This window comes from Mustelus asterias, chromosome 16 (assembly GCF_964213995.1).
Source record: "Mustelus asterias chromosome 16, sMusAst1.hap1.1, whole genome shotgun sequence".
Classification (NCBI taxonomy): domain Eukaryota; kingdom Metazoa; phylum Chordata; class Chondrichthyes; order Carcharhiniformes; family Triakidae; genus Mustelus; species Mustelus asterias.
The window spans coordinates 74,546,943-74,567,070 of NC_135816.1; the positions used below are offsets into that span (position 1 = coordinate 74,546,943).

Here is a 20,128-nt window from a genome sequence, read left to right on the forward strand (position 1 = left end):
AAAGAGTGCAGGAAAGATTTACTAGGATGCTACCGGGACTTGATGGTTTGAGTTGTAAGGAGAGGCTGGATAGACTGGGACATTTTTCTTTGGAACATAGGAGACTGAGGGGTGATCTTATAGAGGTCTATAAAATAATGAGGGGCACGGTAGCACAGTGGGTAGCACTGCTGCTTCACAGCTCCAGGGACCTGGGTTCGATTCCCGGCTTGGGTCACTGTCTGTGTGGAGTTTGCACATTCTCCTCGTGTCTGCGTGGGTTTCCTCCGGGTGCTCCGGTTTCCTCCCACAGTCCAAAGATGTGCGGGTTAGGTTGATTGGCCAGGTTAAAAATTGCCCCTTAGAGTCCTGGGATGCGTAGGTTAGAGGGATTAGTAGGTAAATATGTGGGGATAGGGCCTGGGTGGGATTGTGGTCGGTGCGGACTTGATGGGCTGAATGGCCTCCTTCTGCACTGTAGGGTTTCTATGATTTCTATGAAGATACCCTGCTGCAGCCAGAGGTAGCCCAATAACTTGGGCGGCACGATAGCACAGTGGTTAGCACTGCTGCTTCACAGCTCCAGGGACCTGGGTTCGATTCCCGGCTTGGGTCACTGTCTGTGTGGAGTTTGCACATTCTCCTCGTGTTTGCGTGGGTTTCCTCCGGGTGCTCCGGTTTCCTCCCACAGTCCAAAGATGTGCGGGTTAGGTTGATTGGCCACGCTAAAATTGCCCCTTAGTGTCCTGGCTTGCCTAGATTAGAGGGATTAGTGGGTAAAATATGTGGGGATATGGGGGTAGGGCCTGGGTGGGATTGTGGTCAGTGCAGACTCGATGGGCCAAATGGCCTCTTTCTGTACTGTAGGGTTTCTATGATTTCTATGAACTCTCAGTAATAAAAACAGAAAGTGTTGGAAAAAATAGTAGGACTGGCAGCATCTGTGGAGAGAGAAACAGAGCTAATGTTTCGAGTCCAATACAACTCTTCTTCATGAATTTTCTGGGAGAGTTTATCTCAAACAGGATAAAAATAAGGAACAGGTGGTGACTTGGGGATGGTAAGAGACTGTGAACTGGTGGTGATTGGTGGGCATTTTGATACACTGTATTAGAGGATGAAGAGCAGAGTAGATTTGAATAAGCTCTAACAGCTAAATTAGAAAATTCAAAATCTCATTAGGCACAGGGTAGAAGCTGAGCAACAGCAGAATAAACAGCTCTGTGAAACTACAGGCCCTTTACAAACTGCAGGAAGCTAGATCATTCACACTGACCCATATTTCATTTTCACAAGTTTCTCCCTGAATTACTCTCTCCAGTCACATTAAGCATTCATTTTGAAGAGGTTTATTATTGAACATTAAACCTTCGCTCAAACAGGGAATGGGAATGATAAAAAGATGCTGCATAATTGTATGTAGCAGTTGAAAGAACTTGTGCGAACGGCACAATTAATTAAATGTTACAGGAAGAACAACCGCTGTTCACTAGCTGGAAGGACTGAAGTGTGATGATCCACTCTTCAAGAGAATCATTTCTCATGCTGTATAATTTTGATACTTGCTTAAAACAGACGCTTGTCGAGGTATCACTGCCATTCTGTGATTCTCATGATCACATAATCACCAGTGCTGTTGTATCATTTAAAATGATTGCTCATTATCCAGATGATCAAAACAAGTGAGAGGTAGAACAGAACTTAACTATTGCTGATAAAAAAGACATGCAGTTGAAGCTTTTCATCTCGCACTCATCAGGAAAGATTGGCAAGAAATTTAAAGAGAACAACAATTTATACTGCTTGCAAAGAAAATGCTGATTGGTTGGCAAGGGAGCTCCAATTGGTAGAGGCATTGGCATGGAGAATCCACCAGGGAACTGTTAACTGCCAAGCATTGTTTAAATTGAAACCAGGCAGGTCACCTCTGATTGGTCAAGGCATTGCCCTGGGAATGAAACAATGAACCAAGTTCTTGCTTGGTTGAAAAGGGAGTAATGGGTGGACATGTGGAATGGGTGGAGGTGTGAGGTTATGCACTTTGGAAGGAGGAATGGAGGCATAGACTATTTTCTAAATGGAAAATGCTTAGGAAATCAGAAACACAAAGGGACTTGTGAGTCATTGTTCAAGATTCTCTTAAAGTTAACGTGCAGGTTCAGTCGGCGGTTAGTTAGGCAAATGCAATGTTAGCATTCATGTCGAGAAGACAAGAGCAGGGATGTACTTCTGAGGCTGTATAAGGCTCTGGTCAGATCCCATTTGGAGTATTGTGAGCAATTTTGGGCCCCATATCTAAGGAAGGATGTGCTGGCCTTGGAAAGGGTCCAGAGGAGGTTCACAAGAATGATCCCTGGAATGAAGAGCTTGTCGTATGAGGAACGGTCGAGGACTCTGGGTCTGTACTCGTTGGAGTTTAGAAGGATGAGGGGGGATCTTATTGAAACTGCAAGGCCTGGATAGAGTGGACGTGGAGAGGATGTTTCCACTAGTAGGAAAAACTAGAACCAGAGGGCACAATCTCAGACTAAAGGGACGATCCTTTAAAACAGAGATGAGGAGGAATTTCTTTAGCCAGAGAATGGTGAATTTGTGGAACTCTTTGCCGCAGAAGGCTATGGAGGCCAGGTCATTGAGTGTCTTTAAGACAGAGATAGGTTCTTGACTAATAAGGGGGTCAGGGAATCATAGAATCCTCCAGTGCAGAAAGAGGCCATTCGGCCCATCAAGTCTGCACCAACCACAATCCCACCCAGGCCCTATCCACATATCCCTACGTATTTACCCACTAATCCCTCTAACCTATGCATCCCGGGACACTAAGGGGCAATTTAGAATGGCCAATCAACCTAGCCCGCACATCTTTGGACTGTGGGAGGAAACCGGAGCACCCGGAGGAAACCCACGCAGACACAGGGAGAATGTGCAAGACAGACAGCGACCCGAGCCGGGATTCGAACCCAGGTCCCTGGAGCTGTGAAGCAGCAGTGCTAACCACTGTGCTACCGTGCCGCCCCGATTATGGGGAAAAGGCAGGAGAATGGGGATGAGAAAAATATCAGCCACGATTGAATGGCAGAGCAGACTCGATGGACCGAGTGGCCTAATTCTGCTCCTACGTCTTATGGTATGGTCTTATGTTCTTCCTATGAACAGGACCCTGTGTGACTATATGGGGCTTCTAGCACTCATGAAGAATTTTCTGGTTCATTCCCCATGACAATGATGACAAATCAGAGTTGACCTGCCTGGTTTTATTTAAACAAAAGCTTGGCAGTTAATTGTTCCTGGTGCATTCTCCATGTCAACGCTTCTATCAATCAAAGTCCTTTTGCTAACCAAGCAGCACCTTCTTCTTGTTCGGTTTAGAGTCAACATTTTTGTGAATCTGATGAGTGCAACACAAAAAGCTTCAACGACATGTCTTTTTTTACAATATACCAGCAAAATGAGGTGTGGGAACTAGGGCAGTAATAGTGGCCATGCTCTGACATAGTCCCACCTCCCGGAAAGTTGCCCAGTGCGAAGTGGATCAGACGTCTGCTATACAGAGATGAACAGCTAATTCACATATTTAAAGGCTTTATTAGGAGCCACTTTAGGACATTTAGGACTTCGTAGTGGGTGGTCACCCCAATGCAATGAGGAGAGGACACCAAGGTGAGGCTGGTGAGGTAGGGTGGGAGGAGATGGGGGTTCGGAGGGTGGAGTTAAGGGGGAAGTGGAGGGAGATGGGAGCCATCAGAGTAAAAGGCTCCATGCACTACAGAGGGAGCTGCAGGTGGGGAAGCCAGTCCCCACAGGCCCACAATCTCCTCAGAGCGGATTACCCTTCAGCCCCTGAATTTTCTTATTTCTTGACCGGGAGGATCCCCAAGGGTGTCTCCTTCCTGCCTGCCACTTGCCACCAATCCTGTCGAGGGTGTTGGTACAGTAACATTGTCAAAACGGAGAATATGTAGAGCTGTCTGTGAACTGTAGTAGTGAATATGTCAGAACTGTTTTACTGGATCCTAACTGGCATTGTTCACCTTGTCGTGGAATCTGTAATTGTACCTTCTGCCAAGAGTTTGAAAATCGCGGTACAACACCCATTCTTGTTTATCTGTACAAATATCATGGATATGACAGTGTTCTTACTTGAATACCTGAAAGAAGACCTTCAGATGGAAGACTAGCAAGAGCAACAGTGAAACCAGTTTCACAGAAGCTAATTAAATCTTTTACTTTGTACCATTCATAATCCATACCATTTTTAACAATCTTTGCTAAATACTATTGGCAAGATTTTACAGCCTCACTCGACCCAAGACCGGAAAATCCCACTGAGGTCAACGGACCTTCTCATTGTCCACTCCTCGCCTGCTCCGATTCCGGGTGGGCTGTAGAATTCCGGCATATGAGTGACCACTTCTCCTGAGACTTCAGAGCTGTGGGGGCTCTGTAATTGGACTGGCAGCATCTGGAACCCGCCTGTCATCCTTCATTGGACAGCTGCCCACAAACGGTCCATTAGAAGGCCACCTGTAGTACAATTGCCAGACTGGTCCCACAGCCAACCAAAGTAGGATCAGGGAAGCACCCTCAAAGTTTGAGCATCCGACTCCCATCACAAGAACTGTGGTAAAGCCAGGAAATTCTTTAAATACTCAGCAGGTCAGGTAGCATCTGTGGAGAGAAAAATCGAGTCGATGGACTGGACTTTACCATCTGTCTATCAGGCAGTCTATCAGGCAGTTTACGAGTCTATCAGACTCGTAAAATAGCAGCGAAAAGAGAGCCTAATGTCTTCCCGCAACTACAGGATATTCTCACTGGCAGTAATGGCAGAGACATACCAAACCAGTTAACCACCACTTCCAGCCCTGGCATATCCCAGCATTGGGAAGGAGGAGAGACTGCAGATAAGCAGTAACAGCCTCCCAACTGGTTCTGGGGCTGGGGGGTGGATTCCTTAATGGCCCTCAGAGAACCCCACCTTCAACCAGAATGATAAGGGTCACCCTATAGATCTGATGCCACTGCAGGCTTCACCCCTCTGATCACTGGGGCCTGTCTGTCTGGTCCTGACGCAATGGGGACAAAAGAAGTTACCTGGCCTTCGAGGGTGCCTCAACATGGAGGCAGCCTGCAGCTTCAGCAATGCCCTCTGATTGCCCAGCAGCTCTGAGAGGCTGCTGCCAGTAATATGCCACCCGGTGTCCAGCTAACTTTCCACATGGACTCGACACTCACTTTCAGCCCTGGTGCAGGGACAGCCTGGAACTTGGGAAACTTCACCCTGTAATCTTTGCAAAGGAGAAGATCTTCATTTTCTCCAGCAGGAAGAAGCAATTAACTCGATATAAATCCCAGATATCTACATTGGAGAAGTTGGCAATTCAACCCATCGTTTGTCAAATATCTTTACTTTTCTCTTAAAGGAGACTATGCAAAGATTTTCATCCTATCCTGTTTTCTCTCTCTCTTAGTAACAGTTGTAAATTCATTACTTCTCACCACTAATAACTATAGGATCAAAGGCATTATTGATACTATAAAAGCAGGCATTGCACCACTTCAATAATTTGATCAGGTAATATGACACCACTGAAACATCAAAAATGTATTTTGGATAAGATTTAACCAAGGCCCCGTCAACACTCTGAAAGTGAATGTAAAAGATCTCTTGACACTATTTCAAAGAAGAGCAGGATCATTACCCAGGTGTCCTGGTCAATTTTTATCCCTCAACCACCATCTAAAAATGCATCTGATCATTATTACAATACTGTTTCTGAGAGCTTGCTCTGCCCAAATTGGCTGTCACATTTTCTCAATGAGAACAGTGACTACACTTGCAAAATGGTTTAATTGGCTGTAGAGTACTTTGGGATGTACTGAGGTCACAAAAGGCTCTAGATTCTTTCCTTTATTTCATTCTGCAGATAAATGTGTCTAATCCAGAAAGCAACCATGATTCTTTGTGGTAGGACACCAGGAGGGCCCTACATTGCTTGAAGGCTCACCATTACTTGATTCCTTCCTCATTCACTTCTGGTATGGTTTCCAGACCAAAATATCTTACTCATGTTAGCTGGTCCCCAGCCAGTGCACTGTCGGTGGTCATGAAGGGCCTCTTCCAGATATGCATACAAAATGTGAGAAATTGGCAGAGTACCCAGTCAGCCAGCGCACACTGTGGGCAGCTCTTATCCCTCCTTGTGCCATTCCATACCATTGCACAGGCATGTCACTTCTGGTGGCTGAGTTACTTTACAACTCCTTTCTGTCACGGTGTGAGTTTTTTGTTTGGTATTTGTGAGCCTTGCAGTTAGATGCTCCACCTCATAATTGCATGCATACAAACTGTGCCCCAATATTAGTAATGTGTACCGAGATAGGTACATTTACTTTGGCAGTCCTGATACTAGGAATATTTGAAACATAATTAAATCATTCAGCTCCTCGACTGTGCTCCATTTTTCAATTAGGTCACAGGTGATCATGATCTTCAGCTCAGTTGATCTGTCTCCATATCTCTTGATATCATTATCCAACAAAATGTACACTGATCCTCACTCTCGACAGTGCCAATTGACCCAGCATCCAAAGCCATTCTGGAGAGAGAGTTGCAGATTCTAGTTCCTGAATTTATTTTCAATTCTGGCAAACAAGGGATGTTGCCATCTTTCCATGGGTTGTAACCGCCAAGCAGCTTGCATTTTGTTTTTAGAAGAGGGTGCACATTGTCCCTTACTGGGTCTTCTGCCCCACTCTTCTGAGAAATGCTGGGAAAATTGAGATGTGTTGCCCATATTTATTATCATTATATCTATTGTCTCAGATCACAACCAAGGTGGGTTTATAACCAAAGGAAAAATGTGGCCAAATTTCCCAGCCCAACAATTAGATTGCTGCGTGGTACCTTCAGCATATTTTTCATGTGCAGGAAATTATTTCAAATGAAGTGTTGAGAGGTTAGGTGGATTTGAACTCTTGAAATCCATGCAGTCTAGCCCAGCCTCCTTGCTGTCGGTGTGGATGACGGTGGCGGACTTAATTTGAAAGTGGCATGTTGGCTGTCTGATTAAAACCAATGGAGTGGGTTTTGAAAAAGCTATAACTAATTCAGTCAAAATGTTTTTAAAAAATGTATAAGCTATACTTAATTTGCTGAACAAAAGAAAAGCAGATAACATCCTTGAAAAAGGGATGTCATTGAAGGTTGAGCTAGTACCAGAGACTGAGGGAAATTTTTAGTAGGCTGAATCAAGATCAGAACTCACAGGTATCTGAAAGGTAGGTTATACTTCCATTGGCAGGAGTTGTGAATGTTGTAAAGTTCCCGAAGTTAAGAACCAAAATCACTTCAAAATAAGGACTAAGAATTAAGAGGTTTTTTAATTCTTCATTGGAAATGGGCATATTTGGCCAACACATGTTGCTCCTTCCTAATTGTCCTTGAACTAAGTGGCTTGCTAGGCCATTTCAGAGAGCAGTTAAGATTGCTGTTGGCAAGGATGGCAGACTTACTTCCCTAAAGGAAGTGAACAAGAGGGGGTTTTGTAACAATAGTTTCATGATCACCATTAAAGTTTTAGAATTCCAGATGTCTGCAGAGCACTACCCTGGGCTCTTGGATTGTAAGTGCAGTGACATTACCATTGTGACACCATCTCCCCTAAACCCAGAAGGAATAACTCACTGCTTTTTCCAACAGAGCGCAAGCCACACTTCTGTTTCCTATTTAACCATGTTGGAAATTAATTTGTAGCATTGTTGGTACAAAGGTGTTGCTAAACTGCCAAAGGCTTGTTCCAGTGACAGCATCATCTGGAGAGATAGGCTTCCTAAATTTAGAATGCAACAACATTTTTATGATGGGGCCCTTAGGGCAGCAACAGAGCAGCCTCCCATTGGTGCCTGTTAACCTCAAATAGTGGCAGCAGACTACCATGCAATTTAACAACATCTTTATTTGGGGGTTTTCTCACTATCCTGTCAAATCCTGACTGCCTAATCTCCTTTGAAAAAGTATCAGATCCAAGGCTTCTTGTGCTTTCTGATTGTGCGTAGCCCAGAACCCACTGGCTGTCAGGAATTTGTGTCAGTCTATTTCATGGGATGTCAAAACAAGTAAATGTCAAAAAATGACTGCATAGAAGATTTTTCATGTCAGCATTTAGTAAGAGTATTCGGGGGTCATTAGTTCAAAGTTCTGTAGATAGATTCTCTGTATCTTTCTGCTCACTAAATGTCAGTTCAATCTTAATGTTTACAGCAAGCTGAGAGGGATGTTTGACATGATGTAATGACTGTGATGATCCGGGCTTGGGGGAAAAAGGCAGGGAGTTACAGTCCTGATGACTACCCAGCCATGGAACTTTGCAAATGTAGACATCCAAAGGACAAGAGAGAGGGCGAAATGTTAAGTTCTTGCTTTATGTCAGTCATATACCTCATTCTCCTACAGCATCAATTTAATTATATTAATGAGATTTATGTGATAGGATAGGTTTTACAATGGGACATGCACCATTGGTGATGACATTATAGAATTCCAGTTGCATTAAAATGCTGTCAGATGTGGCTCAGTGGGCAGAACTCTCCCCTCTGAATTACAGGGTGGAGTCCTCTCAAGCCACACTGCCGGGTTCAATGGCGGGCAGGGGAGCAGGATAAATTCAGTCTGTGGCCCAAAAATCGGTTTTACACCGGTGTGAATTTACAGCAGTATCTTCGCTGGTGCCCACCATGGCGGATCAGAAAACCTGCTGGAGGCCAACATGAAACTCATTTGCATCCTGCTAATGAGATGCAGATGAAGGTCTGACCACCCATGGCTGATTCTTTGTGGCACCAGTGGGAAAACACGCCAATTTGAAACACATTTGGAACAACATGTCGTACAAATATCGGAATTCACCTAAACAATGTTTGGGGCTGTCTCCAGGGTTCAGGGTGGAGTATGACGGCCATGGAGCCCGGAGCACCATAGCAGTGGGTAGGGGGAGCATCTACAGGTGGATCTTCCAGTTTTGATGTCCTGGAGAGGTCCATCTTCCAACCTCAGAATGTTCCCGGAGATCCACCTTCTTTCTCAGCAGGTCCATCTTCCAGTCACAGAGTGCTCCTGGAGTTCCATCTTCATTTTCAGGAGGTCCACCTTTTCTTCATAGTGGGCCAGAGATGTTTGGTGCCTTTTCAAGATGGCGCCCTCATAGGTCAGCATCTATGAGTCATAAGGCCTGCCCCACCACAGAATAAAGCACAAAACACCTGGTTGCATAATTAATTAGGTCAGGGCTGGAAGATTTGGCGTGTTTTCCCACTGGCCTTCACATTCCAACCCCTGCCACAGGACTTAGTCCCCAAATGGAAGAATTCCAGCCACAGGGTTCTGGGTTTCAGACCCACACCTGCACAAATATCAAGGCTCATACTGCAGTACAATACAGAGGGAAGTGCCTTCTTTCAGATGAGATGTGAAACCAAGGCCCCACATTTGCCTGCATGATTTGATGTGAAAGATCCTGTGAAGTTATTTTGAAGAAGAGCAGGGGAGTTATCCCCTAGTGTCCTGGTCGATATTTATCTCTCAGTAAACATCACAAAAGCAGATTACCTGTTCATTACCATGTTACTATTTGTGGGAGCTTGCTGTGCATAAATTGGCTTTCACATTTCCTACGTTACAACCATGACTACAATTCAGAAGTATTGTTAAATTGGCTTTACAACATCCAGTGGTCATGAAAGGTGTTACATAAATGAAAGTCTTTGGGGGCGATCTTTTCAAAAAAGTTCTCGGTGTCAAACAAGCATGAAAACTGAAGAGAATCACACCCATTTTTTTCAGTAAGCCTTCAGACTCATCTTATGGCACTTAGTGCAAAAAAAAGGCAAAGTGTGATTCAAGCCAGTAGTGGAAGTGGACAGAACCTATTGACATCAGAAAGCCGACTGCTCACACTGGAGGGCTCTATTGTGCATGCGTAGATCGCTCTGCTCAGTGCAACAAAATGATCTGTCAGTCACCACCCCCATACCCCAAAGATATCATCCACCCCACCATGCCCCACTCCCCCTGTTCACTAGCCTCCCCGGCTGACCGCCCCACCCTCCTGAATATCACCCCTATACTCCCCCTCCTCCGGCCAATCGCCATCCTGATACCCACCCCTGATCCAATCAATTGCCACCCCAGCCAATTGCCAATTGCAGATTTCGCAGCTCCCCCCCTCCCGCCCGACCAATCACCGATTGCAGAGTGTGCAGCTGCCATCTGCCTCCCCTTAGGCCCTGCCCCTCCCCTGCTAGCACTGCCCATGGGCACTGTTTCCCTTGTTTTCCACTCACTGAACCTATCTAAATCATATTGCAACCTCTTTTTGTCCTCCTCGCAGCTTGCAATTCTACTTGCTTTGTATTATCATGAAACGTACGTACATTATTCTCTGCCTGAGTCATAAATTATAAATAGCTGAGGCCCCAAACTGATCCTTGAGGTACTCTACTATTCAAAGGCTGCCAACTTAAAAATGCCCCATTTATGCCTGCTCCTTGCTTCGTGTCATTAACCAATCCTCTGTCCCTGTTAATTTATCACACCCCAACTCCATGAGACCTTATCTTGTATAACAACCTTCTGTGTGGCATCTTATCAAATGCTTTTTGAAAATTCAAGTACCCTACATCTACTAGTTCCACTTTATCTACATCACTTGTTACATCCTCAGAAACTCTAATATGTTTCTCAAACATGATTTCCATTTTGTAAAACAACGTTGACATTATCCGATGATACTATTATTTTCAAAATGTGTTGTTGAGACTTCACTTAGCATTTTCCAAATAATGGCAGGCTAACAGTCCTGAATGTCCCTGTGTTCTCTCTCCCTCCTTTACTGAATAGCTGTGTTGCATTCTGTTTGCCAGCCGAATGCCTTAACAGGAACTGGTTTTGACCATGGCATTTAATATTGAGAGAGAAATATTATGGTGTATAGTCCCTTACAGTGTTTTTCTTTATATTTTCAATGTCTTGCATCATCTGCTTAAACATCGGAAGAATGGACATCTTCAGCAACATCTAGACACAGTCCAGAAGGAATTTATCGTTTTTAACAGAGAGAGGTAAGAGCTCAGTCAATTCTCTGTATAGTACAATGATCCAACATTATATATCTTTAATAATAAAATCAACATTGTGAGGTTGTCAGTTCCTCAGAAATAAGTCTGAACACAAATTGGTCTTGTCACATAACATTATAGGAGGATATCGATGGGCTGGTCAGAATGGCTGATCAGTGGCAAATGAAATTCAATCCAGATAAATTTGAGGTGATGCACTCGGGCAGGACTGGTGGATAAAGTGGTTAAGAAAGCATATGGTATTTTTACCTTTATTAGCCGAGGCATAGAGTTTAAGAGCAGGGAAGTTATGTTGGAACTGTATAAAACATTGGTTAGGCCACAACTAGAGTAGTGTGTGCAATTCCAGAATCCATATTAAAGGAGGGATGTGATAGCACTGGAAAGGTTGCAGAAAAGGTTTACCAGGATGTGCGAGTTAGGTTGATTGGCCATGCTAAAATTGCCCTTAGTGTCCTGGGATGCGTAGGTTAGAGGGGTTAGTGGGTAAATATGTAGGGATATGGGGGTAGGGCCTGGGTGGGATAGTGGTCGGTGCAGAGTCGATGGGCCGAATGGCCTCTTTCTGTGCTGTAGGGTTTCTTTCTAAGGACATTACCTGGGCTGGGGAGTTTTAGTTATGAAGAGAGATTGGATAGACAGGGGTTGTTTTTCTTGGAGCAGATTGAATGGGGACATGATTGAGATGTATAAAATTATAAGGAGCATAGATAGATAGACAGAAACTTTTTCCCTTAGTGGAGGGGTCATTGACTAGGGAGCATAGATTTAAGGTAAGGGGCAGGAGGTTTAGAGGGAAAGTGGGGGAAAAACATTTTCACCCAGAGGGGAGTGGGAGTCTGTAACTCACTTGCTGAAAGGATGGTGAAGGAAGAGACCTTCATAACATTTAAGAAGTATTTGGACGTGCACTTGCATTGCCAAGGCATATAAGGCTATGGGCCAAGTGCTGGAACATGGGATTAGAATAGTTAGGTAGTTTGTCTTTGACTGGCACAGATTCGATGGGCTGAAGTGCCCTTTTCTGTGCTGTATACATTTATGACTCAATGTTGACTTCTATTTTGACAAAATTGCGCTTCATGTTGCAAAAACATCATCATAATGATAGCTTGCTCTTTTTTTAACTGTGTTACATAGATTCTTTGCCACTGTTGCTTGACCAATGGTCAATTTTGTGGGCTGGATTTTCACTGCCAAGGCAGGTAGTTCAAGTCGGGATATTTTCCAACTCGTTATTTTAAGTGTCCCAAATCATGTGATTTCTACTTGAGAATGGTGGATGCAGGACAGGTCCCGCTGAAATGAAAGCTGAGTGTAGACAGACAAAGGGGTCGTCGAATGCTGAGGCAGGCTGGTTAGAAGACCTGTCTTAAGTCCCAGATGTTTCAGAACAGTTAGATCCTTTGGCCCTCACTACCCCATCACCCCCTTGGCACATGATATCGTCCATGCCAACTCATGCCCTCTTCCAAGCCCACATTACTCATACCCCCCCTCCCCCCCCCACCCCTGATGCCAACTCAATGTTAACTCATTCCCACCACCTTGTTCTTCTAGATGGTAATGGTTGTGGATTTGGAAGGAGCCTTCACCCGAAACAGGCAAAACCCGATTGAAAGATCATCAATTTTAAGCACTAAAAACATTTATTGCAACTCGTGTTTCTGATGGTGGTTTAAGAAATATCAGACTAGAAAGCAACCCCACCTACAAAACACTTGATGAACCAGATGCTCTGATTAAATCAGTTATTTTTGTGCCAAGCCCATTTTCAACTTTGTGAATAAAACTGCACCAAATTATCATTGATAAATAATATCATGGGATATTTTTAAAACAATTTTCTTTATTAAATGACCTTGTAGAATGCTGCCTGATTGCACTATTGCACAGAAGATTTTGCATTTACTCATGTACCACAGTGGAAATTTACATCACAGTTGTGGCCACAGTCATCAATAATTACTGGCTCTGAAACAATAACAACAGGAAAATCTTCTCGTGCCAAATGTGTCCTTTAGTTGGTATTCCAATTCAGCTTAATGCAACAGGATTGGTTTTTGTTTCGTTGAAAATAATTAACTTTGCAGCTAGGTAACACGAGGTCAGACGGTAGGGCTGACATTAACTGCTCTGTAGGACATTAGTGGGGAAGGGGAAATGAACCTTATTTTTCATTAACCACCGTACTTATTGACCTGAAAAATCATTACCGTAACATGTTTGAACTGAAACCTGAGGGAATATGAAACACATTGCAAAAAGTAACATTTTTGACAGAATTTGGGACCCAATAGCCAATTGCACCCAGAATGGAATGCTAAAATCTTTAGCAGATTATTGCCATAGAGTTAATGTAGGAATATAATTCTACAACTCTATAATTCTAATTTTGACAGCTGGATAGTTTCAGTTGGTTTGTGTGTAAAAAGTGCATATTCATGTTCACTTTTAACAATCCCAATCCCTCTTTGTAATGAAAATATGGGCCACTGGTATAATTTAGGAAACATAGGAAACCACAAGTTTCCACAAACAGCACTGTGATAATGACCAGGTAATCAGCAATAACCAACTCACTGATGCTCAGTTTGGGTTTTGCTAGAACCACTCGGCTCCAGATCTCATTCCAGCCTTGGTCCAAATACAGAGAAAAGAGCTAAATTCCAGAGGTTAGATAAAAGTGAAAGCCCTTGACATGAAGGCAGCATTTGACAGAGTGTAGTATCAGGGAGCCCCACCTCAGGGTAGTGCCCGGGGCCCAGCCATTTTCAGCTGCTTCATATATGACTCACGCTCCATCATAAAGTGGAGATGTTTGCTGATGATTCCATCATGTTCAGTATTATTTGTGTTCCACCTCCTAAACACTCACTGTGTAAAAACATTTTTTCCTCATGTTGCCGGGGCTTGAAAATTGCAGCTCTGAGGAGAAATTTGATAGGCTGGGGTTGTTTTCCTCAGAACAGAGGAGGCTAAGTGGTAACCTAATTGAGGTGCACAAAATTATCAGGAGTCTAGATAAGGTAACAAGAAAGACTTGTTTCCCCTTACTGAGGGGGTCAGTTACCAGAGGGCACAGATTTAAGGTGACTGGTAAAAGGATTAGAGGGAACATGAGGAAAAATCCATTTTACCCAAAGGGCAGTGGGCATCTGGAATTCACTGCCTAAATTGATGATGAGACTGAAACACCCAACTCATTTTAAAGGTACCTGGAACAGCATCTGAAAGACTGTAACCTGTAAGGATACAGGCCAGTTGCTGGAAAATGGGATTAAATGCGCGACATAGTTTCTTTTTCACTCTTTTTTTGACCAGCACAGACATGATGGGCTGAATAGCCTCTTTCTGCACCATAACTTTTTTCTGGTTCCCTGTTGCTGCTCCTTCTTTTGTCAATCACCTTAAATCACAGCCCTCTGATTCTTGAAGCTCTCAACAACTGAAATAATTTGTCTCTATCTACTCTTTCCAGACCCCCATCAAATCTCCTCCTAATCTTCTCTTCTCCAAAAAGAACTGTCCCAGCTCCTCCAATCTATCCCCATAACTGAAGTTCTTCATTCCTGGAACCACTCATGAATCGCTTCTGAAACCTGTCCAGTGCCTTCACATCCTTCCTAAAATATGGTGCCCAGAATGTAATACTGCAGTGGCAGCTTGGTCAGTGTTTTATTTGGGTTTATCATAAATTCCTTGCTTTTGTACTCTATACCCTGATTTGTAAAGCTCAGAATCCCATATGTTTTCTTAGCCAGTTCCTCAAATTGCCCCGCAACCTTCAGTAAATTGTACACGGATATCAGCAGCTCCCTCTGTTCCTGCACCACCTTTAGAATTGTATCCTTTATTCTACATTCTTCTTCCTACAAACTGAACTAATTCACATTTCGCTCCATTAAATTTCATCTGCCACCTGTCTGCTCATTTTACCAACCTATGTATGTCCTTTTGAAGTTTAACACTATCCTCCTCTCAGTTGACAATACTTCCAAGTTTTGAGTCATCTGCAAACTTTGAAGTTGTGCCCTGCACACCAAGCTCGAGACTCGAGATCATAAATATAAATCAGGAAGAGCAGGGGTCCTAACAACCATGGGGGACCGCAGTATATGCCTCCCTCCCATTCAGAAAACAATCATCCTCCACGACTCTTTCCTGTAACTTGGCTATTTTCGTATCTATGCTGCTCCTGTCATTTTTATTCCATGAACTCTAACTTTGCTGACAAGCCTCTTATGTGGCACTTTATCAGTTATCTATTTTTTTGGAAGCCCTTTACACCACATCAATCTCATCTACACTCTGTTACCTCATCCAGAAACACAAACAGATTCGTTGAACATTATTTACCCTTAAGAAATGGATGCTAGTGTGGAAAAGATTCCTGCTGTTGCAAGGGTGACGTGCACATATCAAACCTGCAATAGGATCGGAGAGACACGATACACCACCCAAAATAACAAATAATTACAACAATATGGCACATCTCTCTCCATTAGATGGTTGTAGTTTAAATTCTGTTCCAGAGACATGAGTAGAAAATCTACGCTGACACTTCATTGCAATATTGAGGGAGTGCTGCACTGTTTGAGGTGCAGTATTTCAGATCAGTTTTCAACCAAGGTCCTGTCTCCCCTTTCGGGTGGATGTGGAAGGTCCAAAGAAGAGTTGGGGTGTTCTTCCTGATGTCCTGAACAATGTTCATTCCTCAACCAACATCACCAAAACGTATCAGGTCATCACCAAATTTGTGTTTGTGGGAGCTTGCTGTGGGCAAATTGGCTGCTGTGTTCCTACATGATGAGACTAATTGCACTTCAAAATAAATTTCATTAGCTGTGGGGAAAAAAAACTTTTGGGATGTCCTAATGTCATGAAAGGTGCTCTATAGCCTTTCTTCTAGATGTGTTTTGCTCATCTTTTGAATGTATTGTTTTTCTGATCAAATGGATACAATGTTCAGCAACAGATGAGTTTCTCCTAATGGTTCCCATTAAGGAACTAATGGCCTTGGGGAACTAATGGAATTGTTGCAGCATCAAAAAAAATATCATACTGAGCAGGTATTAAAGCATCATGCAGAAAAGACAAAGGTAGAGTTTGATGATAATGCAGCCTCCTTCATTGACCATCTGATTCAATGACAGCTAAGATTTTGATCATTGCAGCCACAGATTTTTTTCCCTGGATTGCATAACACTTAGATATTCTTGCAATAGTTGTAACCATATTTCATGTTGAAGAAAGCGCAGATAGTATGCACTATTGATATCCATAAATAGTAACAAAACACTGATAATATTCAGCAATAATAAATCCTTAAAATGGGTAAGGACAACCCCAGCAACAAAAGGCTAGTCAGCTTAATCTTGGTGAGATGAAGACTTTTAGAGACAATATTAACAGTCTTTTGGACAAATATGGATTGATTAAGGAAAGCCAGCACAAATTTGTTAAGGACAAATCATGTTTAACTAAATCGATTGAGTATTTTGATGAAGATAATGCAGTTGATAGAATGTAAATAGACTTCCAAACGGCCTTTGATAACTAAAATGCTGCACAATAAACTTGTCAGAAAAGTTAAAGCCCAGGGAATAAAAGGCAAATGAATAAGAAGTTAGGAAAGTAGTGGTGTGCAGATGTTTGCACTGGAAGAAGGTATATAGTGAGGTGGATATTAAGGTGACTACATTCCTTGATATATATTAATGATCTAGACTTGAGTGTGCAGGACATGTTTTTGAAAGCTATAGATGACATAAAGCTTGGAAGAATTGTCAACTTCGAGGAGAATAGTGATAGACTTCAGGAGGACATAGGCTGGTGGAATGACTGGACAAGTGGCAGATCAACTTAAATGCAGAGAAGTGTGAGGTGATCCATTTTGTTAGAAAGAATGAGAAGTGATATAAAATAAAGGATACAATTCTAAAGAATATTCAGGAGCAAAGAAGGTGAGGAGTAAATGTGCACAAATCATTGAAGGTGGCAGGCCAGGCTAAGAAAGTGGTCATTAAGGTATACAATTTCTGAATTTTAGAAATAAAGGAAGGGAGTTATGGTGAACCTTTTTGGTTCGGCAATAACTGGAATATTATATCCCATTCTGGACACTGCAGATTTGGAAGAATGCGAAAGCTTTAGAGAATGGTTCCAGAGATGTGAGTCTTCATTATGAGGATAGATTGGTGAAGCTGGAGCTGTTCTCTTTACAGAAGAGAACATTGAGAGGAAATTTAATAGAAGTTTTCAAAATCATGCTGGGTCTGAGCAACATAGATGGGGAGAACCTGTTCCCATTGGCCGATGGGTCCAGAACCAGAGAACGCAATTTAAGATGGCTGCAAAAGAACCACCGGTGACATGAGATCAAAACACTTTGTGTTGCAAATACTTAGGATCTGGAATGAATTGTCTTGAGAGCTTGGAGGCTGATTCAATGCTGACTTACTAATGAGGATGAAGCAAGTATTTGAAGAGGAAAAGTTTTGCAGGGTTATCGGGAGAAGGGTAGGGAAGTGGGGTTATAAGAACAACATAAGAACTAGGAGTAGGCCATCTGGCCCCTCGAGCCTGCTCCGCCATTCAATAAGATCATAGCTGATCTTTTTGTGGACTCAGCTCCACTTACCCGCCCACTCACCATAACCCTTAATTCCTTTACTGTTCAAAAATTTATCTATCCTTGCCTTAAAAACATTCAATGAGGTAGCCTCGACTGCTTCACTGGGCAGGGAATTCCACAGATTCACAACTCTTTGTGTGAAGAAGTTCCTCCTCAACTCAGTCCGAAATCTGCTTCCCCTTATTTTGAGGCTGTGCCCCCTAGTTCTAGTTTCACCCGCCAGTGGAAACAACTTCCCTGCTTCTATCTTATCTATTCCCTTCATAATCTGATATGTTTCTATAAGATCTCCCCTCATTCTTCTGAATTCCAATGAGTACAGCCCCAGTCTACTCAGTCTCTCCTCATAAGACAACCCTCTCAACTCCGGAATCAACCTAGTGAATCTCCTCTGCACCCCCTCCAGTGACAGTATATCCTTTCTCAAGTAAGGAGACCAAAACTGTACACAGTACTCCAGGTGTGGCCTCACCAGCACCTTATAAAGCTGCAACATAATCTCGCTGTTTTTAAATTCCATCCCTCTAGCAATGAAGGACAAAATTCCATTTGCCGCCTTAATTACATCCCCTTCTCGTCCTCTAAAGGACCAATGTTTACTTTAGCCACTCTTTTTCGTTTTATATATTTGTAGAAACTTTTGCTATCTGTTTTTATATTCTGAGCTAGTTTACTCTCATAACCATCTTACCTTTCTTTATAGCTTTTTTCGTGGCTTTCTGCTGATAGAACATAGAACAATACAGCACACAACAGGCCCTTCGGCCCACGATGTTGTGCCGAACTTTATCTGAAATCAAGATCAAGCTATCCCATGTGCCTATCCAATAACCGCTTAAATGTTCCTAAAGTGTCTGACTCCACTATCACTGCAGGCAGTCCATTCCACACCCCAACCACTCTCTGCGTGAAGAACCTACCTCTGATATCCTTCCTATATCTCCCACCATGAACCCTATAGTTATGCCCCCTTGTAATAGCTCCATCCACCCGAGGAAATAGTCTTTGAACGTTCACTCGATCTATCCCCTTCATCATTTTATAAACCTCTATTAAGTCTCCCCTCAGCCTCCTCCGCTCCAGAGAGAACAGCCCTAGCTCCCTCAACCCTTCCTCATAAGACCTACCCTCCAAACCAGGCAGCATCCTGGTAAATCTCCTCTGCACTCTTTCCAGCGCTTCCACGTCCTTCTTATAGTGAGGTGACCAGAACTGCACACAATATTCCAAATGTGGTCTCACCAAGGTCCTGTACAGTTGCAGCATAACCCCACGGCTCTTAAACTCCAACCCCCTGTTAATAAAAGCTAACACACTATAGGCCTTCTTCACAGCTCTATCCACTTGAGTGGCAACCTTTAGAGATCTGTGGATATGGACCCCAAGATCTCTCTGTTCCTCCACAGTCTTCAGAACCCTACCTTTGACCCTGTAATCCACATTTAAATTAGTCCTACCAAAATGAATCACCTCACATTTATTCTTTGCAGCCTACAACAGCCCTCCACCTCATCCACTACTCCACCAATCTTGGTGTCATCAGCAAATTTACTGATCCACCCTTCAGCCCCCTCCTCTAAGTCATTAATAAAAATCACAAAGAGCAGAGGACCAAGCACTGATCCCTGCGGCACTCCGCTAGCAACCTGCCTCCAATCCGAAAATTTTCCATCCACCACCACCCTCTGTCTTCGATCAGACAGCCAGTTACCTATCCAATCGGCCAACTTTCCCTCTATCCCACACCTCCTCACTTTCATCATAAGCCGACCATGGGGGACCTTATCAAACGCCTTACTAAAATCCATGTATATGACATCAACTGCCCTACCTTCATCAACACACTTAGTTACCTCCTCAAAAAATTCTATCAAATTTGTGAGGCACGACTTGCCCTTCACGAATCCGTGCTGACTATCCCGGATTAATCCGCATCTTTCTAAATGGTCGTAAATCCCATCTCTAAGGACCTTTTCCATCAATTTACCAACCACCGAAGTAAGACTAACCGGTCTATAATTACCAGGGTCATTTCTATTCCCTTTCTTAAACAGAGGAACAACATTCGCCATTCTCCAGTCCTCTGGCACCATCCCCGTGGACAGCGAGGACCCAAAGATCAAAGCCAAAGGCTCTGCAATCTCATCCCTTGCCTCCCAAGGAATCCTAGGATACATTTCATCTCTCACGACCGCCCTGATATCATCCTTAAATATCAGAGCTACACCACCTCCCTTATCTTCCTGTCGGTCCCTCCGAACAGTTTGATACCCCTGGATATTCAAGTCCCAGTCGTGACCATCCTGTAATGGCCAGTTAGCTGAGTAGCTTTTAAGAGAACCAGCACAGCCTTGACAGACCAAATGGCCCTTCTCC

The 20,128-nt window shown here is 43.4% G+C and overlaps 1 protein-coding gene across 1 annotated transcript in view; it reads left to right on the top strand.

The window, feature by feature from the left end:
* LOC144505530 (serine/threonine-protein kinase 32A-like) overlaps positions 1–20,128 on the top strand; it is a 249,148-nt gene that overhangs the window by 226,337 nt on the left and 2,683 nt on the right. The window contains exon 11 of the mRNA XM_078231656.1: positions 11,033–11,097. Coding sequence (XP_078087782.1) covers positions 11,033–11,097 — 65 coding nt within the window. The remainder of the gene's footprint in view (positions 1–11,032; positions 11,098–20,128) is intronic.